Source organism: Talpa occidentalis, unplaced genomic scaffold (assembly GCF_014898055.3).
Source record: "Talpa occidentalis isolate TD23 unplaced genomic scaffold, MPIMG_talOcc4v2.1 talOcc4.2, whole genome shotgun sequence".
NCBI lineage: Eukaryota > Metazoa > Chordata > Mammalia > Eulipotyphla > Talpidae > Talpa > Talpa occidentalis.
In genome coordinates this window covers 152,057,028-152,084,252 of record NW_023602073.1, presented here as the reverse complement: position 1 = coordinate 152,084,252, position 27,225 = coordinate 152,057,028, and the positions used below count along the sequence as shown (strand labels likewise).

The following is a 27,225-nucleotide window of genomic DNA, read 5'->3' as shown; positions in this document are numbered from 1 at the left end:
TTTCCTTACGCGACAGAAATCTCGCGTCACCAGCCCCGCCTTCCCAGGGCACTGCTCTCGGCGGCCTGGCGGCGCAGCTTCCCCAGGACTTACTGCAGCCGGAGGCCTAGTTAAACGCGAGCAATTAAAACGAGGTGGTGCCGACCGTGCGCGGCTAGAGAAGCCAGGGCAGGAGGACAGGAGGCTGGACACAGGCCCCGACGCCAGGGCTCTGGTGTATTTGTGTCTGGGCGCAGCGTCGTGAAGGTGGGCGCTGGAGGAGATGACCTGGGGGCGACCGGGTAGTCGGGTGGACAAAGATAAAGTCAGGTCAGGCTTCAGCCGCGCCTCCAGGATACAGTCCAAATGGCTCACGTGTCTAAATATTTTTTAAAGGGAAACCATAGAAGGAAAAAAACAAGGAAATGCCCTCTAGCTCCAGGGGGGGAAGCGCTGCATGTGGCCCCACGCAGACAAGGGCGAGATCGATGAGCCGATGTCCGTGGAGAGGGGGTCCCTGCAGGGCCTGACCCCACGAGCGGGCCCTGCTGCGTCCCTGGAGGGCACCTTGGCAGAGCCCGGCCCGCCTCTCCCACGGCTCCCCCTGAGCTCCAGCGGCCTCGGATACAGTCGCTCTTGAACTTCGGTCTAGGAAAGACACAGCTGGGACCCCAGAAAAAGCACCCAGAAACGGCCAGGAAGAGGAGCGCTCCAGTGACGGCGCTGGAAGACAGGATGGGCAGTTCCTGGAGGACGAGTAAGCGCCTCTTTAAGAAATGAAGAGCGGCCACCCCCCCCCCCCGTGGGCTAAGGCAACCGGCCACTCTCGCATAGAATTTGGGGGACTCAGAACACAGGCTGTGGTCCTCTGTGAAGGGCAGGCTCTGTCCCCACCCCAGCGGCAGTGGGCACGGACGGGGAGCCAGCAGCTGGGCTCCTTCCATCCACGTTAAAAATCCACGTATCTGACGCACCAGTGATGCCACTTCTGGGACTTAATCATCCAGATCACTACCACGTGGGCAGAGCGTCTTAGCCAGGCATCGACACGCTTCTGGAGAGAACTCTGGAAGAGCCTGACGGTCTGGCATCGGGCCCTGCCCCTGAAGCAGCTCTCTTCACAAGGGCACCTGTGCAAAGTCGGGGGACCCCAGCCGGCTCCCACACCTCTGGTGCAGCCAAGGGCAGTGCATGGGCAGGGACGCTCGCTCTGAGACCTCCCGAGGCGTCGCCAGGTAGGGGTGGACAGCAGAGATGCACTCGCACCTTCCTGTCCAAGGGCTGCTGCAGCCACACCGGGGCTGATGCTAGCATAGGGCGCCTGCAGGACCACAGAGGCACCAGGGATGCCTTCGGCAGCCTGGGGGTGCCAGGTGGAAGCAGGAGAGGGGGCTGGGGGCGGGAGTGGTCAGAGGTCAGAGGCTTTCGGGGCTTTCTTTGAATACTCTGATTTTTCTTTTTTTTAAAGATTTTTATTTTATTTGTGCATGTAAGAACTGGGGTGCAGGCCAGAGGTGTGGGGGGTGAGGACTCCCCAGAGACAGAGTGGGGAGCAGAACAGGCAGATGGACCAAAGACACTGCTGAGGGGAGCAGCGGGCGGCAGGAGAGGTCTGCTGCGCCCTGTGGGTCAGCTCCCCGGCTGGGGATCGAACTCGTGCTGCAGAGGCTGCGGACAGCTTCGTGGTGCTGTGCTCAGCCCCGTGCGCCACCAGGGAGGCCCCACTTTTTGATCTTTCAGCAACGCATCTTACTACCTCTGCAAAAAGGAAGTTGGGGACCCAGCGAGAACCCCTGGCGCCGCTGACGCCGCCGTTGCTCGGGCTGTTTGCTTATTGTCTACCCATCGAGATCATAGTTTTGTTTTTCAGGCCCCAAAGTTTGTTCACTTGGTTTCTGTCTTCCTCTCGCCTCCCACTCACTCCTCCCACACAAGATCCCAGAATGTCAAACCATGAATATTAAAAAAATTCGCCTGCATCAGTTCCCTCATATTATCAACTGCCTCCGACGTCACACGCGGATCTGCGAGTGGAAAAAAACGCTTGTGTTTTAATGTAGTTCCTGACTGATACAGGCCGTGGCTTCACATTTAAGAGATGAGCTATTGTTTAGCTCCTGGCGAGCTGCCCGGCAGCTTCATCTGGTGGAAATCACTACACTCTGGCAAGAGACGGGATGTCTTCCCTGAGGACGTGGGCTTTACATTCTGGCACTTTCCAAGTGAATGAACATGTAGCCTCAAACGGTCTTGCCCGTGCAAACGCCGCCGGCCGGGGTCGGGGCGGCTGGGGCTGGGCGGCTGCAGCGCGCGTCTCCGCCTGGAGCGGGAGCCGGGGAAGCTCTGCCTGTGGCCCCAGCTCTGGGCTGGCCCGATGGGCGGGCGGGCTGCTGGGCACATCACCTGGCCGTCCCTTGAGCTCCGACGGCGCTTTGCGGCACAGCTGAATTCTTTAGACCCTGCCGCGCGATCTGCTCCCTGGACTTTGTGTGCGTTTCGGGTCAGGGCCGCTTCTCCAAGCGCTGGAGGGGGTGTTTTCCTCCGCCCACCCCTCCCCCGTGTGCAGCTCGGCCCTGCTGCGTTCCTTGTGTTCTGCTCATAATGTTGACATTTTTCTTTTGTCTTATCACTTAATATTGTTTCCTCCTAGTCCACCCATTGGTTTTATTTTTGCTGCTACTTCCTTCCTAGTTACTGGACTTCGTGAAAACCCTTTCCTAACCTTAAAGGTCAGCTTCCTACCCCGGCAGACATTTTCCGACCTGCTTGCCGGCTCTAGGCCTTCACACAGGCCTCGTACCTGAGGCCTCGGGAGGGAGGCGCTGCTCGGCCTCCGCCAGCGGCCCTGGGCTTGAGGCCTGTTGTCTCACAGTGGCCTGGGTTCCGAGGAAGGCCCGTCCCAGGCTCTTTCCTGGCAGGGCCTGGGGAGGACTGGGGAGGCTGATTCTAGGCCTTTCCCTTGGTCGCTGAAACCTGGCAGGGGCTCTCGGCCCCGGGAGCGGCTGCGCGGAGGCTGTGCTTCACCAGTGTGGTTGCGCCTGCATCTTCCCCAGCTGTGGCGTCCGCCCCTTCCGTGCTCTGTGTCGGGACATACTCAGGGGTATCCCGAGCCGATTGTTGAGGCTCAAAACATTGATTTGACTTGTCAATCAGTGGAAGTTCCCTCGTGGGAGGTTGCCCCTTTGCTGATACAGGGGTGTTCGGAAGCAGGTTGGGGGGCACCTGGACTCTGCATGCAGCGGGCGCGGCCGCTCCGGTCTCTGCAGCACAGCCTGGCGGGCGCCCGGGGCTCCGCGTGCAGAAGCGGGCGCTGGCGCTGCACAGCACTAAGGGTGGGTGACTCCGCGCGTCCGGGAGGAAGCAGAGGGCTGTCGGGGGTTGGGGCAGGGACTTGCCCACATCGGGCCTGGCCTGGCCAGTCCTGAGCACGCGGCCAGGTGGGCGGGGTGTAGACGCAGTGCCTCGTGCGGGCGCTGGGCCGAGGCTGCTGCCCCCCAGCGCCTCTGGCCGCCTGGGCTGTCCCCGCGGAAGGGCGGCGGTGGCCCTTGAGTGTGTGCGGGCAGGTGGCAGGAGGCGCTGGGCTGCCAAGGGTCAGGAAGCGAAGCCTGCCCGTCGGGCGCTTGGCGGGAAAGGTGTTTCTTTGTAGTCACAGGAAGCCCGGCTTCTGGACGCTGATAGCGGGAAATGGCTGGAGTCTGAGGGCGTCCCCTTTCTTGGCAAGGAATTAAAGGGAAATGTGTTGAAAATAAAGGGCAGAATTTTTGGAAAGAGAAAGAACTAAAAAAAAGCGATTGCCAGCAGGACGCTCCCGTGCAGGGCCTGCGTGCTGCGGGGGCCGCCCCAGCCGCCCCCCCATCCCAGTGCCTGGCCCGCCGCTCCCTGCCCGGCTCCGATGTCGCGCTCACCTGGCCCTGCCGGGTGAGGTGCTGCGAGGGGCCTCCCTGCTGCTCAAGGGCATGGAACGCCGGCACCTTGCAGCCTGGGAGTGGCGCGAGGCCCCAGGTGAGGGGTGGTTTCACCTTAGGTGAGATGTTTTGTCTTCGGGGAAGATTCTTTTCAGCTCAGGTGAGGTGAGTTTTGTCTTCTATGAGGTGTGGGGCCTCAGGTGAGGTGTGTGGCATCTCAGGTGAGGTGTGGGGCCCTCCGGGTGAGGTGTGTGGCATCTCAGGTGAGGTGTGGGGCCCTCGGGGGAGGTGTGTGGCTTCTCAGGTGAGGTGTGGGGCCCTCGGGTGAGGTGTGTGGCTTCTCAGGTGAGGTGTGGGGCCCTCGGGTGAGGTGTGTAGCATCTCAGGTGAGGTGTGGGGGCCTCGGGTGAGGTGTGTGGCATCTCAGGTGAGGTGTGGGGCCCTCGGGTGAGGTGTGTGGCATCTCAGGTGAGGTGTGGGGCCCTCGGGTGAGCTGCTCTGGCCTCAGGTATGGCGTGTGCCCGCCTAGCACGCGGCGCCATCTCCGCGCCGTTACCTGGCAGACGCAGGTTGTCAGTTTTCCCTTTGCAGGTGCTTATTTCTTTCCTCTAGGATTTTGTAGTTTATTGGTCTTATTGGTTCTTCGTGGGCTGCGTGTGCGGTCCGAGCCCTGCATGGGTGTTCATTTCTCCCCGTGTGACTTCGTTCTCTGCGACTGCAGGGGTGAATGTGCAGCGATGAGCAGCCACCGCCGCAAGGGGACGTTGAGGCTGCGTTTTTAATCCCTTTAAAATATCCTCCCTCTGGCTTGCATTTCTCTGAGGGGTTACGTTGGTTACCTCAGCAGGTTACGTTGTTTTACCTGAAACTCTGTGCTTTGCGGAATCGTCCTTTGCTTTGCTAGGACCCTCTGGGGCCCTTTCGCGCTGGATGCAGCGGACACAGTGGACACAGTGGACACGTGCCTTTCACACAGCCGCCCCCTCAGGAGGGGCATGACAGGAAGGGCCCACACCCTGGGACACCCCAGCCGCCCAGCGGGGTCGAGGGCGGCCCCGGCCTGCCCCGCCTCTCCTCCTGGGGGCTCAGCTCGGAGCCCCGGGACAGGAGCCCGAGGGGGCGCTGGGGGCGAAAAGGTGGTTCTGGAGGGCGAGGAGGCTGGCGTCCCTCCCGGTAAGGCCGAGCCCCTCTTAGACTCCTGCCCGGACTCCTCCTCCAGGGAAACAGCGTCTGCTGGAAGTCCCAAACTGGGGGAAGTTTCTTGAGTTAAAGCAATTTGGCATTTGCCGTATTTTCAGTTTGGTTTTCTATTAAGTGCGAGCGGCTCAGCCCCGGTTTTACTATGAAGAGGCCAGAGAAGCAGAGTGGTTTCCAGGCCCTGGACGCGCGCTTTCCGGTTTTCAGAAGAGACTGTGACGCTGGCGGGGCCGGGGCCTGGTCTGTGGGGTCGGGCCTGTCTTCCCTAGCCGTGAGTGTTTTGGGGTGCAGCCTGCTGCTTGGCTTCTGGCCCCCATTCTGGCTTCCCGCCTTCTGTGAGGGGCCGGCTCCAAGGGGGGCTCTTGCGCCAGCTGCCCGTGTCTCCCACGGGAGGCTCCCCGGGAGCGCCCTGGGGCTTCCCTGACAGCAGAGCCCGGTCAGGGTGGGCCTGGGGGGGTGACTCGGCTGCAGAAGTAGGGGTGAAGTGGGGCTACAGGAAAGGCGTTAGAGCTCCGGAAGAGGAGAGGCTGGGATTGACAGGTGGGCAGTGAGGGGCGGGGTCCCCTACTTGCTGCACAGACCCTCCTGCTCCCCACCCCTTGTGGCCTATGTGCCTGGGCCCTGCGCTTCCCAGTTCCCCACACCAGGCTCAGGTGGCACCCAGGGGTGCCATCCCGTGAGTCTCCCCTTGCAGGGAGCAGCGCCCCCGCTGGGCGGAAGATCCGGCCAACTGGGGTGCGCCCTGCTGTGCGCAGGCACTGGGGTGAGGCCTCCTGCTGTCCTTGTCCCACTGTCGGGGTTTGGGCTCCTGACTCCCCACTCGCCCTGCACCCCAGAGTCATCCCATGGTGTGTGGTGCCGCAGGCCGGGCTTTCTCACGTCCACCACCTTCTCCTGTGGACCAGGCGGCCAGGGCGGGCCTGGGCCGGGGGCGGCTGTGCCGACGGGAGGCAGGCCAGGCACAGCGCGCTGACCACGGGGAGCAGAGCGCGCCCCCGGCTCACTCTCAACGAAAACACGTCAAACTAGAGTGACGTAAAATAATACTAAATAAAATTTAAGAGATAAAATTTAAAAATCACGAAGAGGAATACGGGTGGTTCTGACGAGGTGAATATGAAAATCTGTGCAGGTCAGCATCATCGCAAGAGTAAAAGCAAATGACAAACCAGGCAACATGCAAGGGGTTGCCAACCTCATGACGTATTTTGACAAAATAATAGAAAGTGAAAAAGCCCCGTGCCCAGGAACAAGGCGCAGGGACAGCGAACTGCTAGGCAGGGCGCCTGGTGCCCGCTGCGTTCTGCAGAGCTAGTAAAAAATGAAAATGAAATATTTTTTCCCATCGACATGGCCAAAATGTGAAAGAAATCAAGTGTCTTCCGTTTTCAAGGATTATTCGAAATAAGCCGTTTTGAAGAAATTTGAGAGATAATTTATATGGCATAAAATTCACCCTTAAAAAAATAAAGCGGCGCCGTCTGCCTGGAGCATCAAACCATGACGCCCCCTGGGTCGGGGCCCGCACGTCAGTAACGCCAGGTGGACGGTGGAGGGGGACGTTGCTTGTCAACGTGGCGCGGGTGGGATTTAGTTGAGCCAACGATCTTCGTTCTGCGTTTCCTGGCTGGGCTCTGCGAGGCGGTCACCTGACTATCGGGCGACTGCAGGCGGCTAGTGATGGACACTCAGAGCGAGCCCGCTCGGACACCGCTGCCCTCAGCGCCCTGCGGTGGCCGTCCTGTGCGTCCGCGGAGGAGCCGCCTGGCTGGCCCGGTGGGCGGACGGCGTGGCCGCACCTGCTGTCCCGTTGTACTAGGAGACTCTCTCCATGATGCAAGCCCCTCCCTTGGGTCCCCGGGGGACGCCGGCCTGAGTGCCCGCTCACACCTGGGGGCGCGCCCCGCCTGTGTGACGTGCGGGCTTCTGGAGCCTGGGCTGGACACGCTGCGCCCCATTCAGCTTGTGCGGGCGGCCCCAGGGGTAGCGTTTCCATGAGACAGTTTCCACCTGGACCTGAGGTCACCGGCTTCCGGGCCCTTCAGTGTCCAGGTGTAAGGAGGTGAGGTGTGGGCCCTGGGGGGCTGGGCTCTCTGAGGCCCACGTGAGGACATGGCCTTCCTGTGGCCGGCGCTGGCCCGGCGGGTGCTGCCAGGGCGGGTGGTGGCACTGCAGCCTTGGTTTCCAGTTAGGCCAGTCGGGACGTTCCCTCGGGGCTTCTCTAGTGGACACTCCGCCTGTCCTCGGGCTGTGAGTGTGTCCTCTGAGGGTCACGATGGTGGCGCTGGGGAGTGAGTGGCCCAGGGACACGCGGGAGAGGCCTGAGGTAGCACCTCAGACCTCTTAAAAGGTTTTCCTTGCCACGGCACTGGCCGTCATGGCAGGCCCGGCTGCACGGCGTCCACGCCGTCTGGAGGCCGCCTTGTCCCACCAGCCCAGTCCCCAGCCCCGCTGGCCCTCCCGCCCCGGCCCAGTTTCCATTTTGTTTAGCTTGTTCCTGTGGCTTTGCCGCTCTCCCGCCTGCGCCCCCAGTGGGTCCGCGCGGAGACCCCTTGCAGGCCATGCCCGCGGCCCCACTGCTCCGGCTTTCGCTAACTGGCCTCCAGCAGAGCTCGCTCTCCTGCTTCCCCGCCGCGCGGCCCTGCTTCCGTCTTCACAAGAGGGACGGCCATCCTCTTCGTCGGGGCTGACGCTGGCTCACGGGCGGCTGTCGGGGGAGGCCTTGCTCTGGGACAAGTGGGAGAGCGGGGGTGCCCAGCGGATCCAGGCGCCCCTCGAGGGCAGCCCGCCTCCCAGTGGTGCCCGCAGGTACTGAGCAGCGGCCCCTAGGGCGCAGGGGCCTGGCTGGGCTGCGGGGCCGTGACGGGCCGTCCAGGGACAGAAGCCCGAGCAGAACCAAGCGCTCCTCCACTCCACGGTCTGGACAGAACTCCGTGCGAGGCACAGCTGCTGTGGGCACACATGGGCACCAGGTCCCTGGCGTCCAGAGTGTGAGCTCGTGATCAGGTTTCTGTGTGTCAAGTCTAGGGCGCGTGGTGGGTCTGGACTCCTTCGGAAGCCAGGTGGCCGCTGAGGGTGGGGAGATGCAGAGGCCGCGTCCGCCCCCCTTGGGAGTTGCCTGTGGCCCGTGGCCTGGCCGGTGGTGGGGCCCACCCCAGGCACCCCAGAGTGAGTGCAGCGGGGGTGGCAGCAGGGAAGGGCTAGAGATGGACGTGGACTGGGCCTTCCTCTGCAGCGGGCACACCCCGTCAGCACAGCGAGAGCTGGGACTGCCCCCACCTTGTCCCCACCCAGCCGCTGCCGCTCAGAGGGCGCCGTGGGCTCTGCCCGAGGTCTGGTCTCCCCACGGGGTACAGGCCATCGGGGGCTGTGGGGCCCATGCCTCCCCGTCCAGCCTCCTGGGAAGCGTTTTCCAGGTGCCCGAAGCCGGACTTTGAGGACGCCTGCGGGTGGGGGACGAGGGGTGGCGGCACCAGCCTTGGTCCGGCTCTCGGGACGGCCACGCTCCCTCCTCCTGGCGCTGCTCCCATCGCTGTAGTTGAGAACCTCGGGCGCTTAAGCCTTTTTGGCCTGCCAGGTTCCCCACGCGTTCCCTGCGCTCCGTGGCCGCGCCCGTTGGCCCCCAGAGCCAGCTGGCTCCTGGCGAGAGACCTGCGGGTGCGCCGGGGCGTTGCCCCATCGCCGCTGGACGCAGGGGCCGTATCCGGTTCTGCTCTCGCTGGGGAACGGGTTTCTCTGCCAAAGGTGGGAGCCATTCGTCGTGAATGACCGTCATGAACAAACGTATGGATGATCATCCCCGCAACCACGTTCCATTTGCGCCGTCTCCCGGCACCGTCGCCGCGTGGCGTGTGGGCACCCGGCTGCCCAGCGGCCGGCCAGAGGACCGCGGGCTTTGGGCTCAGGCCCAGGCCCGGGAGGAGGGGGCAGTGCCTGCGGGCCCCTGCCGAGGCCTCGGTCTCTGCTCCGCGCGTCCTCTGCAGGGCCTCTGGGCTCACGCGTGTCCTGCTCTCCTTCCCACCTGGAGTGACACGCGGGGGCTTGTTGAAGGCGGCGACCCCGTCGGCTGACAGCTGACCCCGGGGAGTTTTCCCTCTGACGCCGCTAGAGACGGAGAGATGCGCCGAGGCTCGGGGCGTGGGCGCTGGCGTGCGCGCTGACCGAGGGGATGGCGTGCGGGGGCCGGGGGCCGGAATGGCGGGGAGCCTTCGCACCCGCGTGCCGTGGCAGGCGCACTGAGGGTGCACGTCGAGGCGGAGCGCAGGGCGGGGGGTGAGGCCGTCCCAGCTTTCCCGCTTCGCTGTGTCTCCAGTTTCAGAACGTTTTCAGGGTCCACAGCAGGCCTGTGTTTCTTGTCCTCCGGCGAAAACCTAACAGACATGCCGTTCAGAGAGTCTGGGGGTTCCACGGGTTATTTCTTACGTCTCTTCGTTGCCTTGCTCCGCTGCAGGGTTAGAGCAGACGCGGCCTCTGCGAACTCGATTCGCCTCTGAGGTTCCGTCGTGTGAACCAGGGAGTGAGCGGAAGGCCTCGGGCGGGCGGCCGCAGACACGGGAATCGCGAGGGGCCCATGGGTCTGGCCTCGGTAGAGCCTGGCGCTTCTGAAGGCACCGGGTCTGTGAAGTGGGGTGAGCTTCCTGGGCACAGACCCCCCATATCTGTCAGGAGAAAGATGAGATCATGGGCGCGCAGGCGCTTGGCACCCTGTAAAATTCAGCTTGACTGGGATGCGTCGTTAGAAATTCTGGGGCCACAGAATGTTAAAGTTGCTAATCCTTGTGGTTACGTGTTGGGGGGGCCTGTGTGTCCAGCCCGGTCCCCCCACCTTAGTGTGGTGGTCAACTGGCCGCTGTCGTTCAGACCTTCTTTCTCTAATCGCTGGGTGGGCGCCTGTGCGGACCTGGTTACACGGGCACGCCCCGCGGCCGCTCCCCTGGGCATGACGAGCTAACCTTTCGCCAGTTTGCACCAGCGTGTGCTCAGGTGACCGAGTGTCTGGATTTCCCCGTACATGCCTCTGAACACCCGCGTCCTGGTGCGTTGTCTGTGCCGCTCTGTTCGCGGGATTTCGGGAGTCGCAGCCGGGCTCTGTCTCAGAGGCCGGTGCCAGCGGGGGGTGGGCTGGGGTGCGAGGGGCCTCGGGGCGCGGCCCGCGGAATGCGCGAGGTCGGCCTGGGAAGATGAAGTCGCTTTTCTTTCAAAGCAAGATTTTCCTTGGTATGAAAATGCCTGAGTCCATCCGTCCGTCCGTCTGTCCCTCTCTCCCTCCTCCCCTCCCTCTGCCTGTGGCTTTCACTTGCATTTAGCGTTGACCCCCCTGTGCTGACAGCACTCGGGGCTGGGGAGCAGGAACAGGGCGGGAGGCTGCCCGCTAGCACCACTTCCAGATGGCAGAGATGGAAAGAGGCGCTTTTCTTCCTTCCCCGCAAAGAGGCTCTCCGGGGCGCCTCGCGCGGGCACAGTACGGAATGAGGAGCTCTGCGTTCCGCGCGGGCCCTTCCACGGGGAGACCGTCTGACCCCTGTGTGGAGGAGCTGTCGCCGCCAGCGAGGGCCGGGCCGAGGCGCAGGCCCTGGAATAAAAGCTGCGAGGAAACGGGACGCGGGAGGGCGATCGCTGAGAAGCGTCCTCGTCCTCGCGCTTCCCGCCGCAAGACGAGGCGCGTTTCCAGAAATTAGTTTTTGGCTCTAGGGAAATTCAAGCCCCTCCTTTCCGGCAGACCTTCCTGGAGACGGTGGTTATGCCTCAAGGAGACTGTCGTCCACTCAGGCCCCCCCCGGGCCACTCAGCCCATAGCGATGCCTTTGTCTTTGTGGTCCTGGCTTTGCTGTCCTGTGGCTGCCTGGCCCCTTGAGGGGCTGCAGAGACCATGCGTGTCCCCTGGACGCACGTGAGGGGAGGAGGGGATGTCTCCCAAGCCTGCCTGCGCTGCTGCCGCCACCCTCGGGCCCAGTGTGCGGACAGGAGCGGCGTGGGCCGTGCTCAGGGTCAAAGCATGTCCCGGCTGGGGTGTCTGCTCAGCCCCGGGGAGCGGGCGGTGAGAGGTGGGCGGCTGGCCCAGGTGCCCATCATGTCTTCCGCTGCCCCTGCCGCCACGGCTGGGACCACCCCTGCACCCGTGGTCCTGCGTCACCCCAGTCTGTGAGGAGACAGTTCAGAGACCTGCCTTTGCCCGTCTGTGGGCCACAGGGGGTGGGGAGCAGCCCCCAGGCTAGGTCAGTGGATTCCCCGGGTGCGCCTCCGCACATGACCCGCATCCCAGGCCTGGGCGCTGCCCTCCTGGCTCAGTGTCCCTAACTTGCCACTCCTCCTCCCCAGGACCTGGTGCTCCCCCTTCCCCGGGACCTGGTGCTCCCCCTCCCCCAGGACCTGGTGCTCCCCCCTCCCCCAGGACCTGGTGCTCCCCCTCCCCAGGACCCGGTGCTCCCCTCCCCCAGGACCCGGTGCTCCCCCTCCCCCGGGACCTGCTGCTCCCCCCTCTCCCAGGACCTGGTGCTCCCCCTCCCCCAGGACCTGGTGCTCCCCCTCCTCTGGGACCTGGTGCTCCCCCTCCCCCGGGACCTGGTGCTCCTTCTCCCCCAGGACCTGGTGCTCCCCCTCCCCTGGGACCTGGTGCTACCCCCTCTCCCAGGACCTGGTGCTCCTTCTCCCCCAGGACCTGGTGCTCCCCCCTCCCCCAGGACCCGGTGCTCCCCCTCCCCTGGGACCTGCTGCTCCCCCTCCCCCAGGACCTGGTGCTCCCCCTCCCCCAGGACCTTGCCTGCCTGTGGAGGGGAAGGGCAGCTGTGATTAGGGGCGGCTCAGCAGGGAGCTTGGCTTCGGGGGCCCCTGGCTTCTGGGCCCCCTCACTTTTCACGACTCACTCTCGGGCATGAGCACGCCTCCCGGCCTCACAGAGTGGGCGCTGGGGGGCCGGCTTCCCTCTTGGACGGCAAGGGCAGCGTGGTGGGCAGTGATGGGGTCAGCGGCCCGCAGCCTCGCGGGGTGGAGTCCCCGAGGTCCATGCTGGCCTGCAGGCCTCTTGGGAGGGCATCCCAGAAAAGCTGTGAATTGTCCCTGGAGGAGAGCGCCCCTTCTTCCTGCGCTGTTGGGCTCTGCAGGCCCCGTCATGGAAGGCGTGGCCCCCCGTTGAGCGTCCAGTTGTCCTCTCAGGGGTCCGCCTGCTCTGCTCCTGGGGCCTGCGGGAGTGTTCGGGGTGGACGCGTCTTCGGGTCGGGCTCCGCTCTGAGGGTGGCCGGTGAGGCTGTGAGGCAGAACGTGGGGTGCCACACGGGGCACCTGCTCCCAGGACTCCCTCTCACCCGAGGCCGGGAACAGGGGCTTCTGCTCAGACACGTCCGGCCCCGCGGGGAGCGGTTTCTGCCGCCACCGCAGGGCGAGCTGTGCCTTGGCCGGTGCTGGCACCGCGATGACCGCGGAGACGGGCGTGAGCCGAGCTCCTCAGGCGGTGGCCGGCAGCCCGCGTGCAGACGCCGCCTGTGGCTGTGCAGCGCCGCCGACTCCCTCACGGAGACACAACTTCGGTTTTCATGAGGTTAAAAGGAGACGCGCCGAGGGCTTGGGGTTGTGCCATGAGAGATGATCTTTCTTGGAAGCCGGCCACGCAGCGGGCGGCAGCGAGGCCCAGGCCGGGCGCCCTGGAGCGCTTCTGACGGGAGGGCGTGTGCGCGTGCGTGGGTGTGGGCGGCGCTGGGGGCAGCCGCAGGCCCTGCTTCTGCCAAATGCGCAGGTGAGGACTGGGGGACGTGCGGCCCCACCGGGCAGGAGGCGCCAGCTCCCCGCGGATGCCGCCCGCTGCCCTGTCCAGCCTGCCCCGGGGACGGCCCCCAGCATGGACAGCAGCTGGACGGCGGATGACGCGGCGGTGGCGGTCAGCGGCCCCGTCTCCTCACACCCTGCTGGCTCCCCCTGCGCGGGCCGGCTTCCACCCCTGCACACCGGGAAGGCCAGCGAGCGCGCTGCTCTGCTGGACGCCGAGGCCTGCGCCCTGCTGGGGGCATGGCCGGTGCACTCGGGCCTTGTGGACCGGACGGTCCCGCGTTTCCTCCTCCAGGGTTTCCACGTGAGTGTCCTGTGCCCGCTGACAGAGGCCCCGGCCCCTCTGCCTGGTTTTACAGAAGAGGACGGACCCAGGGCTCTGGCCTCGTGGCCTGTAAGGTGCGAGGCAGGATGGGGGCTCCCATGCGCCCCCCTCCCCGAGAAACCGGTGGTGCCGTCCAGCCGGGCTCCTTGGGAAGCCCCTCAGCGCAGGCCCTGGCCCCTGGCCCGCCTGACCGGAGGAGAGGCCCCTCCCTCACCCCGCAGGCCGCTCCCCTGCTGTGTCTGGGTGTCACCTTCAGGAGCCGCTGGCGCCTGCCGGGCCTGGTCTTTGCGGCCCCCGGCGCTGGGAGGCTGGGGCTGGCACGCCTCTGTCACCTTTGCCCCGTGGCCCAGCGAGTGTCCTCCCTGGAGCTGGGAGCCAAAGGCATTTGCTTTCGTCTGTGCTGTGCGTCAGACCCACGTGGAAAGTTGGTTTCCTGCCCGCAGTTTTCTGTCTGCAGACCATGGTGTTTACGGCGCCGTGGCCGTCCCTCCTGGCGGGGGACATCCCAGGCTGGGGCCGCTCATGCCTGGCGGACGGACCCCCATGCCTGGCACCGGGGGGGGGGGTCCCGGCCTTGGGCACCGGAGGCCGAGCGGGCACAGCTGTCCACACAGTCCTCGTGGGCTCGGCTGTCCAGTGGCCACTGGCCCCTCACTGGCTCCCGCCTGCCAGGAATGGCCTGTCCTGGAGCAGAGGCCCCGGCCTCACGCTGGGCGGGGGGGGGGGGCAGCCCTCAGCCTCTTGCTGACCCTCCGGTTTACCTGCAGAATGTTGTCATCTGATGAGCGCGTAGACGGGCCGGGACGCGCCGCTCCAGGGGGCTGCCGCGGGGCGCGGGGGCCGCGGGGTCGGGCGCGCCCAGTCTGGAGGGCGATGACTGAGGGCCGCGTCCTGCCGCCAGCCGCCCCGCGCGGCTCAGGGAATCGGCTTCTCCGGGTGCTCCCCCCTCTACTCCGGTGGAGGCTGCAGGCGACTCCACATCGAGAGACGACGGATGTTTAGTTGAAGTTAAACCTCTTCCCTCGGGGCAGACGGAGCCGGCCGGCCCGTGGGCCCCGAGCTGGAGCGCCGCGGCGCGGTGATTCAGGAACCCACATCCGGCTGGTTGTGGGGGCCACGCGGGGAAGCTCGCGGGGCGCTGGCCGGGGCGGGTGGGCACTCGCTGGGCCTGGACCAGCTGCCGTTCCTCCCGCCCTCCCCTGCGCAGGACAAGAGTGAGCAGAAGGTCCTGCCTTCGTGTCCCGGGGCGGGGGCGCCCGGCCTTTGGGAGACGGCCTCAGTTTCCCCTCCTGCGTCTGAACAGTGGACGGTCAGGTGCGGAGGGCCGGAGTCTCAGCAGAAACGCGTGTCTGCCTCGGCGCCGGGCGGGCCCGGAAGGGCAGTGGGCCAGGCGGGACGGGGCGAGTGTCCCTCGAAGCAACGCGTGCTCGCGGCGTCTGCGAGGACAGAGCTCGTCAGCACGAGGGGAGCCAGGGAGATGGGTCTCCCCGCCTGCAGGAGAGCTCTGTGTCGGGCAGCGAGAGGACAGTGGCGAGGGGAGGGAGTGGGACCCCGAGGGCTCCTGTCCACACCTGGTCACCGGCCTCCGCGGCTCAAGCAGGGAAACTAGCGGCCGCTTCCTGAATGGGCAGGGGACTGGGCCCTATGTCCCCAGGTCCCTCAGACGGCCTGCTAGCAACGAAGATGCTCCAGGCCCTGGCCAGAGCCACCCCGGCCGTCTCAGGGGGTCGACCCTGCGACTGCAGCCGTGTCTGGCAGAGTGGAAGTCAGCCCCAGCGAGGACGTGGAGACCCGGGACCTCAGGCGCCCCGGGGAGCTTTGGGGACATTGTGCCACAGACAGTAGACAGACGTGGTCACCACGCCCCTCACGAGGACGCCTGGCTTTGGCACGTGTGTCCACACAGAAGGTCCAGCAGTGTTGACCAGGGACAGGCGGCGTGAGGAGTCTGCAGTGTCCTCTGGGGTGACGGGACCCCTGGAAGCAGGCAGTGGAGGTGATGACCGCAAGGCATTGCCGGGGCGACCCTCACTGACCAGGAGGGGCGGCCGCGCCCTGCACCCCCACCCCGCCCCTGCTGGGGGAGCTCATGTCCAGAGGCCGCCGGGGGCCCTCCGCTCCGGCGTGTCTCGCCCCTGCACGGCCGCCGCCGGGCTCTGCAGCCCTCTCGGCTGGTTCAGAGCAGGGGTCGGCGCTGCCTGGCTGAGGACGGCTCGGCCATGGTGATGTGCTCGACCGACATGAAGCTGGCTCAGCAACAGCGATTTGGTGTGATTTCCATTTATTCTTGTTAGCTTTTAATTGAAAGCAATCGCTACGCCTCAGCTGGTTCAAATCCTCCAATGCGCTTTAATTAAAAAAAAAGCTGCCTCGTAACTCAAACTAGGCTAATTGAAAGGACTTTTTAATATTTCTCTATGCTGCCTCGGACAGTTTATTAATGAATTTATGTCTAATTAAGAAAACAATAAGTTTAAATGGGAAGGTGTTAGTCCCGTGACTTATTTCCTGATTCTCTAGCGGAGGGTGCAGGGTTGCATTTCAAACCCGGCTGGGGAGCTGCTCTTTGGACACGGCCCCCTGCACAGCCCCCTCCGGGCCTGCCCTCGCCTTCCGGGACCGCTGGCGTGGCCCGTCTGCCGAGAACTGTGCCCGCGCCAGGCGGGGCCTCTGCACCAAGGCTGTGGCTTCCTGGCGGTGAGGCGGTTCCGGCAGCGAGGTTGCTCGGGCATCTGGGTGCGCGGCCGCTGGGCCTCAGCGCGCTGGGCGTCTCGCTGCACACCGGAACTTTCCAACTCCTAAGAACTCTTCAAAAGTTCTATCAACGCTTAGTCATCAGACCCTCCCACACCATCTACCCACTTGCACATCAAATATCCTGAAATAGAGTAAAGTCATTTATCTCTATTAAAAAAAAATACCACCCTGGAAATCATGATTGCAGGGACTGACACCTGTGACGAGTCTGGGCTTTGAAACGCGGGGATCTGCAGGGTGGGGGGGCTCTTCTCAGCACCCAGATTGTCCTTTTCAGTCAGCACATTGCCTGCTTAGCTCTGGGAGCAGGTGCAGTGGCCACGCCTCGGTCATCTTAATTGGCAGCAGATTAGTGCGTCTCCTGGTCCGTGGGGTGACTGCGTCCTGTTTGGATGGTGACTTTTAAAGTTTTGTTTAAAAATAACGTGCTACGCTGAACTCCATATCAGAGCACACTGTTGTCATGAGTTTTCCACGATGGAAATAACAGGCCCTATTATTCCCTGCACTGTGCATGTGTGGAGGCTGGGAGGGGGCTGGGTCGTGGCTGGGGGGAGGCTGGGGGAGGCTGGAGGAGGCTGGGGGAGGCAGGGAGGAGGCTGGGGGAGGCAGGGAGGAGGCTGGGGGAGGCCGGGGGGGAGGCTGGGTCAGCCACCTGCGTGGGGCAGCACACTGGGCCTCCCTGACTCCAAAAGTGAGGGCCAGAGGAGAGAGGGGCCCCGCCTGAGCACGCGGGTCTGAGAGCCCAGGAGTCGGCCCACGGAGCCCCGCCTGCCCCAGACGCGGTGGCTGGCGGTTCCTGTGACTTGCGGCCTTTCCGCCTGTCACGCCGACGCGCCCGGCGCCGGGTGCAGCCCAGGTCCAGCGGAGGCCGAGAGCCCCGCAAAGGCCGGCATCGCGTCTCGAGATCGGATTCCCTCTTCAAGTGTAAAATGCAGTGATAATTTGCACCATTTAAGAAAGTTTCTGTGCAAACACGTGTCATTCTGACACGGGTCGCGTTTGCCTTTGGGGAGCGGCCGCCCGTCTGTCCTCGCCCTTCCCGCGGTGACCCTGTGTAGACGAGAAGGCAGGACGGGGCGGCCTCCGCGTGGTCATCGAGGTGTGCCTCTCCTCCCGGTCTCTCGTCCGCGCTTCTCGCAGGAGGGGGCTCCCCGTGCGGGCGCCGGAGCGTGTGTGAGGCTGTGTGTGAGGCCTGGCTTGGGGCCTGGGCTCCAGCTGGAGCTGGCACAGCGGCTGGACACGCAGGCCAGGTTCCGGGCTGCAGACGGGACGAGAGCGTCTTCTGGGGGAGACCCTAGCCTTATGGCCTTTGGCCGAGCGGGGGGCATCCCCACTCCGGAGTCAGTGTGGCTTCTCGCAAAGTTGGCTGATTTGAATGGTCTGTCCCTCTAGGCTGGGCTCGGCCAGCCGCTGGGCAGCACAGCGTGAAATTAGCCGTCACCGGAGCGGGTGATTGGGGAAAACAGCCGGTCAGCTGGAAGGGTGGGGGAGGCAGAGAGAGGGCCGTCTCCCAGGCAGCCCTCACCTCCCTGCTGGAGACTTTCGGCCCTCACAGACCTGCGCAGCGAGCCCCATTGGCAAGGAAAAAGGCCTCTCAGTTCCAGAAAGAATCATCTGGTCCCTAATTTCCTATGTGGGAACATTGTAAGAAAGTAATACTCGAAGAAGTGGGGTCTAGTCTCCAGTCAGTGGGTTTCATGGGTGGCGCGGCGGGTTGAGCGCTGCGCTGTGAAGCTGTCGGCAGCCTCTGCAGTGTGTGTTTGATTCCCCCCGCCCCAGCCAGGGAGCTCCCCACAGGGCGCAGCAGACCCCTCCTGTCTCCCCGCTGCTCCCCTCAGCAGTGTGTTTCCTTAGATCTGCCTGTCTGCTCCCCACTCTGTCTCTGGTGAGTCCTTTCACCTGCTGAACCTCTGGCCTGTACCCCAGTTCTTGTATAAATAAATAAATCCTTAAAAATAAAAGATTTAAAGTTTCCGATTTCGAAGCTCCCCAGTCATTACATCTAGACTACGCTGCTTGTAACGGGGGCTACGCAGCCAGGCTCCCCTCACTGTGTGATTCTTACCAGAAACAGAAACATGCAGCGGGTCCTCCAGCTTTCCTCAGACACTCAGGACAACTGGATAAAAGCATGAGCGGTGGTAAGTTCCCAGGATGGTGAACTGGGGTCCAGAGAGGTTCCCCCCACTCCCGCCCCGCCCTCCCTGCCCCCTGCCCTGCCACCCCACGGGAAAGCCCCCGCCTCCCTCCCCGCTGGCATCTGCAGGCACAGGCGGGTGTGCGTGGCCCGGCTGTGAGCGTCACAAGAAGCGCCTCTTGCATTCCACGGCCCTCTGCCCACCTGTCTCCGCCGGCCACGCCGCCTGGCGCTGCTCTCCTCGCGGCTCTCATTCCATGAGCGCAGAGGCCGGTCCTTGGCACAAGCACCGTGGCCGGACACTGGCTGGCCCGCCAGGTTCCCGCTCGGTGAGAGAGCAGGGCCGGGAGCAGTGCAGGGCCGGGTGGCCGGGACTGGCCTTCTCTGGAACAGCTGGGCGCGGTGTCGCCCCAGGCCTCGCAAGTGGATGTTCCCCAGCTCGTGGGTGCTTGTGCGTGACCACCCAGGTGGCCCGCTGGGCCGTGTGTCTCCTGCACCTCCGCTCCCCTGCACTCCGGGGTCACGGGTGTTGGCCAGGCCCCTGGTCCAGGCGCCTCTGTGGGGGAGCCCCGCCCCCCCAGGCTCTGGGCTCCTGCTCACTGTGGCTCTGTCCACTCTCTTGCTGGCGCCCGCTGAGCACACCCCTGCCCGGGCGGCACGGGGGCTGCACTTTCCTCTCACGCGAGGGTGCGGCCGCGTCCTGTGGTGGGCTGGCTGGCGTGGCCGCGGCTCGGGCCCAGGGCCGCCGTCGGGGGCGTTCTGCCTTGTCTCCCGTGCGCGGGGCCTCCGGTCCAGCAGTCGTGCTGCCGGGTCCCTCGCTCGACGGCCACGCGGCTCCTGCGCAGCGCGGGGCTCGGGCGTGTCCACCGGGAGAGGCCCCGCGGCCAGCAGCCCTGTGCCTGCGGCCGAGGAGGAGCCGGGGCGGGCTCTGGCCGGAGTTCGCCTCCCCGGCATCTGGGAGGCTTATTGGGGGCTCCCAGCTTCCTCCCGTGGCCAGCGACGTGCGGGGGCGGTGAGGGCGGAGCGAGGGTCGGGGGCTGCCCAGCCGCTGCGGTCCTGCCCGGGAGAGGCGCCCGCGCCGCCCTGCCTGTGCGGGAGTGAGGGGTGACCGCGCGGGGTGGACACGCCAGGGGTGTGGTGCGGGGAGCGCACCCGGGGGCGCCCTGTGGTCAGTGGTTCCTTCCTGTCCTTCCACTCTGGGCCGAGTCCAGCGCGGCCTGAGGACTCAGTGCGCACAGGGGAGCTGTTCCAACCAGGGAGGCAGGTGGCCAGTTCTCTGATGGTCTCCCGGGCCAGGACGGCCTGTCCAGCACCGGCGTAGTGCGTGAGGTTCATCTGGAGGCCTCTTCCACGGACAGCACCCCGTCCCGGGAGCTGAGCCCCTGGTGTTGGGTGTTGAAAGCAGAGGCCAGGGGCTCTTTCTCTGAGCTGGAGGCCCGTCTGCTCCGGGTGGGCTGGTCGCCTCATCCGGGTCGGCCTGGCCAGTGTCAGCAGGGGCAGTCTAGTGTCCTGGGAACCCCTCAGTGCGGGCATCCCTGGAGGGTGCGCCACGGCCCCCCACCTTCCAGGGGGCACCCCACCACCAAGCCGCTTGGCCCCTCCACACCTGCGGGACCCACACAAAGGCCGGTCCTGTGGACACGGCCTGTGGGCCTCGCTCATGGGGGTCCAGCCACGCCGCCCAGGCATCTTGCCTCCCCTGGGGGCGCCCACTAAGCCCCTTGGGTCAGAACTTTCCTTCTCCAGGACTGGACCGGCCCCCCCAGCAGCTGCTGCCCCACGGCGGATCTGGCCTGCTCTTCCAGGTGTGAAGGGAGCCACACGCCTGAGGATACCCCTCTGGTCACTGCGAGCACCTCCAGGCCAGGTCCTTCCCTGGGAGGGGGCGAGGTCCTGTCCCTTGCAGCCGACCCAGAGCCACGGCCTTGCTCTGCCCGCTCAGCAGCGTCTACAGGGGTGGCTGGTGTGTGGCTCCATGGGGGCCTGGAAAGCACGGCCCGTCCTCACCCCGCGTGTGGCTGCGTTTCACTGTGCAGATGCTGGCGCTGTGCCCGCCCCCTCCCGTGCCCGTCAGAGACCTGCTTTTCCACTGGGGAGGAAACAGCTTTGAAGTTGCTGGGCTGGGGAGAAACCGATTGTCCCAAGTTGTCCGTTGACAAAGTGATTCCTGTGTGCTAGGGGCCAGTCTTTCGGGCCCCGTGGCTGCGTTCCCCTTGGCTTCCCAGCTGGTGGGCGGCAGTGACCGTTCGTCCTTGAGCCTGGCCGGGGTGGCGGGGCCTGGTGAGCACACGGAGACATCAGCTGGCCGCCCGAGGGGAGCTTGCTCTGGGGAGTGGACGCAGTGGGGAGAAGAGGACAGTCTCTGTTCACGACCGCCTGCTGGGCCTCCTTCCTGAGGTCCAGCCACACCTCCCGGGCAGCCCCGGGGCCTGCCCCGTCCTGGGTCACACACGCTGTGGGGGCTGCGCCCTGATCCCCATGTGCCCGTCTTGTCTTCCCTGCTGAGCACGGCGAGGGCAGCGGCCCTCAGCCCGCAGCTGCGGTGCAGGGAGCACAGGCCTGGCCGCAGCCCCGGCGAGGAAGTGGACTGACGTGCGGAGGCCTCGGGGGACTCGGCCCTCGCTTGCGTCCGTGTCCTGCGGCCGGGGCCGGCGGACCCGCCCACATCTGACCTGGAATGCGCCTCTGTGCGCTCGGAAGGAGAGACAGGAAGCTCCGCGGCTCTCGGCACCGCCGGCGGGGAGGCGGGCGGGGAGGCGGGTCAAGCTCCGTGTCCACGAAAATGGTGCCACCTCCTGCGGCTCCCCTCGTTCTCGGGGCCCGATGCCCGCGTCCCTGCCCGGCCGGCCAGCGTGGGGGCGGGCGGGTCGCAGGAGCAGAAACCGAAAGTGACCGCAGCAGCGGGCCGGGCAGCGGAGCCATCCCTGGACCTGGTGACCGGGTGGGCGCCCGGCCCTCCCCGCGCCCCCCGCCGAGTGGGTCTTACCCACCAGCTCCACTTGGCCCAGACGGGCTTTCAGGTAGAACTTGGACCGTTTCCATCCGGGCTGCATTTCAGAGGAGCTCGAGCTCGAACTGGTGCTTGGTTTAGCTTCACGTCCCTCTTTCAGCAAAACAACAAGCGGCCGTGTCCTCGCTCTGCCCTTGCGCGAGGCCTCTGCTGCTGCCCCGCCGCCCCTCAGGGGAGCACCAGCTCCCCTTGGCCTGTGGGGTGCGGGCGGGGGCGGGGCTGGGCTGGGCGAGGGGTTTTCGAGCGCCAGGCCGCCTTGTCGGGTCTGCCGCCTCCAGGATAGCGGCGGGAGTGCCTCTGTCCGTCGTGCGTGTTCTTACACGTCGGGGTGAGTCGGAGGGCCTCGCCCCTCTGGCCTGCACCCGGCTCTCGGATGCCTGAACAAATGAACCTTTAATGGAAAGACGAGTCAGCATCACCCGAAGAATACGGAGGGGCCTGCGGCACGGGGGCAGGGCCCACGGGGGTGCGGGCGGGCGGGTGGTCGGGGTTTCTAGTGGGGACTGCGGGTGAGGGCGAAGCTGCAGAGGTGATTTGGGACTGGTTTGTGGAAACGCTTCGGGCCGTGTTAACAACTTTGACTAAGCGATAAGGGGCGGCTGTAGGTGTTTGTTTTCGCTGAGGTGAAGTTAGTTCACAGCGTGGTGTGCGCTTCAGGGGTGCGGTTCCTGCCTCCGCAGGTGGAGGTCACCGCACCACACTCCCCCGAAGCCCCCGCAGCCCTCCACACAGCGCACGGCCCCTCCCACCCCCTCCCACCCCCTCCCTGCTCCCTGCTCCAGTCTCCCCCCCGCAGGCTCCGTCTTTCGGTCATGTTGAAGGTCGGTTTGGTTCGGTTCTGTCTGCTCCTTTGCTGCGTTTCTCCCTTTTCCGCAGTGAAATCATCCGGTGTTTGTCCTTCTCCTTTTGAGCTGCTTCTCTTCCAGGCATCCCCTCCGGTTGCAGCCACGTTGTGGCCGGATGGCAGGGGCTCCTCTTGTTCAGAACCGGGTGGTGTTCCCCGGTAGCCCGGCCAGGCCCCTCACGCACTCGCCTGCTGCAGCGTAGGAGGGGCTGTGGGGCCCCGCGGACAGGGCTGGGGATGGCTTCGGCACTGAGCATCCGCGGTGTGGACGGACGCAGCTCGAGGCAGAGAGGATCTGGCGGGACGGACCAGCGATGCGGCGACGCGAGTGACTGTGATAAAAGGAGTGAAAACGTGGGAACCTTTCGTCTGCGTGAGGTGGCAGCAGCACCAGCTGGCGCCAGGGCTGCAGGTGGCAGAGGGGCGGGTGGCCCGACCTCTGCTTGGCCCTCACTTTCAGGCGCAGGCCGCCGGAAGGGGACCCCGAGTGGGGCCAGCTGGGGAGGGAGAGGCCGAGGGCGCTGCTGGGCACGGAATCTGCACCGCTTGCGGGATGAACGCGCTGCAGGGACGAGGGGGCTGGGGCCTCGTCTTGGGCTGGGGCTGAGGGGTTCAGGGCCAGGCGTCCTTTAGAACATTCTGTGTCTTACCTTTCATGCTGCCCTGCAGAGCGGGACTGCGCTGTGCGCTGACCCAGATCATTCCCCACTTAGTTGTGACTAATAATAGGTGGTGTGGCCCCCACGTCCCCGTTCCCGGCTTCCCTCGCCGTCCACACTTGGCAGTTCTCGGCTATTGTCAAATAAGTATTTGATTCGTTGGCGGCTGGGTTCTGGGGTGTGATCCATGGAAAAGATCCAAACGCTGGCAGGTGAAGAAGGCGCCTCCCAAGGCCGCGCGCCGGGGACCCGCGCCTGCCTCGCGCCTGCCGTCTCCGGGGCTCGCGGCAGGGAGGCGGGCGTGACACGCACGTCGCTGAAAGGGCGGCTCCGCTGGGGCCCGGCAGCAAGCGGAAGAGAGGCTCTTGCGGGTGACCCCCCCTTCTGTTTGCCTCTTGATGGTCTCGCGGTCAGATTCGAGTCCCTGCGCTTCACGTGTTGTTTCTGCTCACAGAGCTCGCGCGGGGCCGGGCCGCCGCCGCCCATGTAGTCTGGTGTTGAGTTTCTGCTCCGCTCCTTCGAAGGGCGCATCTGGGCTGGGGTCTGCGTGCTCGGCCGGGCTTCACGGGCAGCGGCTGAGCCCCTGAGGGGGCGTCTCTCAGGCTGGCCCCTGCCCGGCCCATGCACCCCTCTGCTTCCCTGGGCTCAGACGGGCGCCCCAGGCCTCTTTCTCTCGCCCTTAGCCAGTGGGGGGCGTTGCACCCCTGCCTGGAGCACATACTGGTGTCCACATCCGTATTGCGGGGTGGGGTCCCCCCGAGGGTCCGGAGTTTGGAGAATCCCAAATGCTCCCCACCAGGAAGCTGCTGTTGCCCCCTCCGTCTCACTGGTCTGCTCTTGGGGTCATGACGGCTGATCGCGCTGCTGTGTGGGGGCACCTCTGACGTGGCCAGGACATGGCGACTTTGGACCCCGCGGCCTCAGGCAGTCTTCACACGCCTGGGGATGGGGGGGTGCAGGCACCGGGGGCAGCGTGACCTGGACAGCCCCAGGGCTCGGCTGCGGTGCCTGCGGTGCCTTGTGATCCCGCACAGCCGGGCGAGCCTCACCGGCCAGGGAGGAGCGGCTTTTGAATGAAGGACACCAGGTGGCCGGACGCCGCCCTTGTCGCACCTGCGGTTGCGCGAGCGACAGTGTGTTCCACCCGGGCTCTGTGGCGGCCACGAGGACATCCCGTGGCTCCGAGGAGGAAGGCCTGGGTGGCCACGAGCCCGAGGGCCCCGGGCAGGCTCGGGGGTCTGCTCCAGAGAGCCGATGCCACGGCCTCGTCAGCACGGCCTGCCGGGGCCACCAGCGTTCCCGAGACCCTCTGGAAACGGACCCGCGCTGCCGGCTCCTCATCCGTCTGCCATCCCACCAGGCGTCACTCACAGTCTGGCTTCGCCACCCTCGGCTGGCAGGACGCAGGCAAGGGCTGTCCCTCCAAGTGGGTGTTGAGCAGGGACAGCCGGTGAAGATCCTGGAGGGAGGTCTGGGGGGCTTGGGGAGGATCCTGGGGGGCTTTGGGTGTTCTGGGGGGAGCCTGGGAGGCCTGCAGGGTAGACAGGGTCACGGCGTGGACGCCCTGGTGGCGCAGCGCCAGCAGTGCCCTCTGCCCCGCCTGCCTTGCTGACCCGGGGGTGTTTGCACATCTGGAAGGCAGAGTTTTGGTTTCAGTTGTCTTTTGCCCACAGGAGTTTCTGTCTTGTGCGTGTAGGGTTGACTTGCTCTAAAAAATCAAAGTGTAGGTGTGGGGGCAGCGGTCAGCCCCCCGCCTGGCCCCCTCGCTCTCCCCCGTGGGTGTGGGGCAGGTACAGGAATGGTGCCGGCCGCTGGACTCGTGTGTCTGCCCATGCGGCGCTCCCTGGGTGGCCACGCGCACAGAAATAGCCCATTTTTTTGCAGATTCCACACAGGGGCGCGCTTACGGGCAATGAAGCACGTTTCACAAAACCAGTGGTGAAGGTGCTCCCCCGGCCCTTGGGAGGGGTCTCCAGGGCGCCCCACCTGGCTGCCATGTGGACCTGGCCTGCCCCCAACTCTGCTCCAGGTCAGATTCTCGTGTGACCAACATCGGAGCTGCCCGTGGTCACTCCAGGGGAGTGTGCGGATTCCTGGGCTCTCCATTCAAGTCAGCCCCTTCCCTGCCCAGAGGGCCCAGCTGAGTGAGCCCCAGAGGCAGTAGGTGTGTCCTCCAGAGCCCAGGCCGGGGGTTGGTAGCCGGCCCAGTGCTTTGCTGAGAGAGGGTGTGAGGGAGACTGGGATGCGGTGGGGAGCACCCGGCTTGTGCACCTGCCCCTTGGGCCTTGGAGCTGCTTTCCTGGTGTGATGCTCCTCTCCTGTCACGGGACGCCCCGGAGAGCGCTGGGCGAGGGCGGGGCGGGGGCAGTGGGCTTGCAAGGAAGAGTCTCGGGGAAGGTGCAAGCGCAGACCCAGAGACAGGCTGCCTCGCCAGCCACTGTGCGTGTGGCCCCGCTGCCAGGACGCTCTCTGGAGACGTCGGCGAGTGAGCAAGCACATCACCCCATTTCCTGATGCCTGGCGAGTCACGGTAATTGGTGGCACAGGACAGGGCTGCTAAATGTCGGGGCGGTGGTCAGCCTCTCAGCCGGACTCTTGACGTTCAGAAGCTGTGGGAGGAGACAGTGTGATCGCGTGTCATTAACAGATCAGGGCATTGGATGCGCCTAAGAGCAAGTGACCCACAGGGCAGGCGAACAGCTGGGGAGGACGGAGAAGCCGGTGGGCGAGCTCTGCGGGGTCAGGGCGGGGCAACCAGAGACCAGGTGTCTTGAAGGTGAGGCTCTTGGGACACGCGCTTGGAGGACAGGGTCTCCCCAGGCGTGAGTTGGGTGGGCAGCTCGGGTTCTCCCGCCCCAGTCACATAAAGCCTGTGCAGCACACAAGAAGCGATGAACACACGTCACCTAATGGTGTGTGACAGAGTGTTGGCAAAACTAAATGTTACGGGGCCTCCCCTGGTGGCGCAGCGGTTGAGCTCCGGGTTGCGAAGCTGCCCCCAGCCTCTGCAGCCTCGGTTCGATCTCCGGCCGCCGGCGAAGGTCCTACATGGCGCGCAGACCTCTCCTGCCGCCCGCTGCTCCCCTCAGCAGTGTGCTTCGGTCCTTCTGCCTGCTCTGCTCCCCGCTCTGGCTCTGGTGAATTCTCTCATTCTCCCGCGCTTCTGACTGTACCCAGTGCTTGTATGAATCAATCAATCAATCAATCAATCAATCAATCTTTAAAATTAAAAAAAAGAAAGAAAAACTAAATGTTACGTTACCACGCTCGAGAGCTAAAGAGAAAACCCTAAAGTCACACATAAATCTTTGAGCAGCGGATTTGGCGACTGCTGCCGCCACGTCAGTGGGTTCAGAGAATTAACTCCTCATTTGCCAGGGAGAGTGGGAGGACTGGAGTGGGGACTAGAACTGTGGCTGTGCTGTGACACCAGCTGGGTCCCGTGCCGGACTCCTGGGTCCCGTGCCGGACTCCTGGGTCCCGTGCCGGACTCCTGGGTCCCGTGCCGGACTCCTGGGTCCCGTGCTGATATGCTGCTGCTGAGCAGGTGGGGGTGCTGAGTGGGCCTGCCGGTGCCTCAGGGTCAGGTGCTTCTCTGTGCCCTTGACGGCACAGTCCAGGGCGCGGAGTCCAGGCCGCGGACACGCAGAGGCCAGATGGACGCCGCTGCATGGGTGGGAAGGTCAGGGATGTTGAGAGGAAAACGCAGCTGGGAAGTTCCCGGGAGGGAGGCCGCGGCCGGGCAGGGGCAGGCGAGGGGAGAGGGGAGCCTGGCTCTGTGGGGGACACCTCTGCACTGGGAACTGCGGGCTGCGTTGTGAGGGTTGCAGGTGCTTGTGTGCAAATGTCCGCACAAGCGCAACATGCGCGTGCGCACGCACAGCACACTCGGCACGCGCCGCGCACGCAGCACGCTCAGGCACAGCAGAGGCCCTCCCAGGAGCCGCCCCTCTGGTTAAGCCTGAAACCAACCTCACCTCACAGCACCCCGTTCACGCCGACGGCCTCAGCCTGCTCAGCCCTGCTGCCCGCCGGGGTCTGCTGCGGCCCTGGCGCCGGGGCCGGCGTGTGGCTGGCGCCCTGGCGAGCCTTGCCTGGCACCCCGGCAGGTGGGCTGACTGCTGGAAAGGGGTCAGATTCTCACCCCGGCTGGGGAGCGACTGAGGGGAGAGCGGAAGGGGTGATTGAGGCCAAGTGAAGATTCCAGCCCATTCTGTGATGTCAGCAGCGCCCCGGGAACCGGCCCTCCAGCCCTCCCCGGCCCTGGCAGTTGGAATCTGTTGGGGCGGTTGGTCCTTCCCTGGTGGACAGAGCTGGGCGGCAGGGCCCCCGAGTGGTAGCTGTGACCCAGGCGGACGGGAAGGAATCTGAGGACCTGCCAGTCCGTGTCCCAGGCCTGGCCGCCTGCCTGATGCCAGCCCCAGCTGCCCTGCTGCCCAGGGGCCGGGAGGCTGCGTCCAGGCTGCGTGCTGCGGGCCAGACCAGCACTCCTGCCCCTGCCCGTGGGCCCTGGCGGCTGCGGGATGCCTGGCATGGCGAGGCTCTATGGTGAGGAGGCTGCGTGCGGGAGGGGGCGGCCCTGCTGAGGCTGGTCCTCCGCGGCTGCGTGGGGTCCCTGTGTCAGTGAGGCTCCCTGAGTAGCTGGGCTAAG

General features: G+C 65.3%; 1 protein-coding gene and 1 long non-coding RNA gene across 9 annotated transcripts in view; one reads left to right on the top strand and one right to left on the bottom strand.

The window, feature by feature from the left end:
- The window catches only part of PDE10A (phosphodiesterase 10A), a 145,210-nt gene that overhangs the window by 35,104 nt on the left and 82,881 nt on the right, over positions 1–27,225 (top strand). For 4 of the 8 annotated variants that reach the window (XM_054697969.1, XM_037520702.2, XM_054697965.1 and 1 more), the window contains exon 1: positions 26,869–27,122. The exons of 3 other annotated variants lie outside the window; for them this stretch is intronic. In XM_054697969.1, coding sequence (XP_054553944.1) covers positions 27,120–27,122 — 3 coding nt within the window. In that variant the 5' untranslated portion in view covers positions 26,869–27,119. Of the gene's footprint in view, positions 1–17,995; positions 18,066–26,868; positions 27,123–27,225 lie in introns of those variants that run through there. One more of the 8 variants, XM_037520704.2, reaches the window with a different exon arrangement.
- LOC119253040 (uncharacterized) lies at positions 16,767–18,381 on the bottom strand. The gene is made up of 3 exons (XR_005126976.2): positions 18,266–18,381; positions 17,990–18,043; positions 16,767–17,481 (listed from the first exon to the last, which is right to left on the bottom strand). It is a non-coding gene; the product is annotated as an uncharacterized LOC119253040 (long non-coding RNA).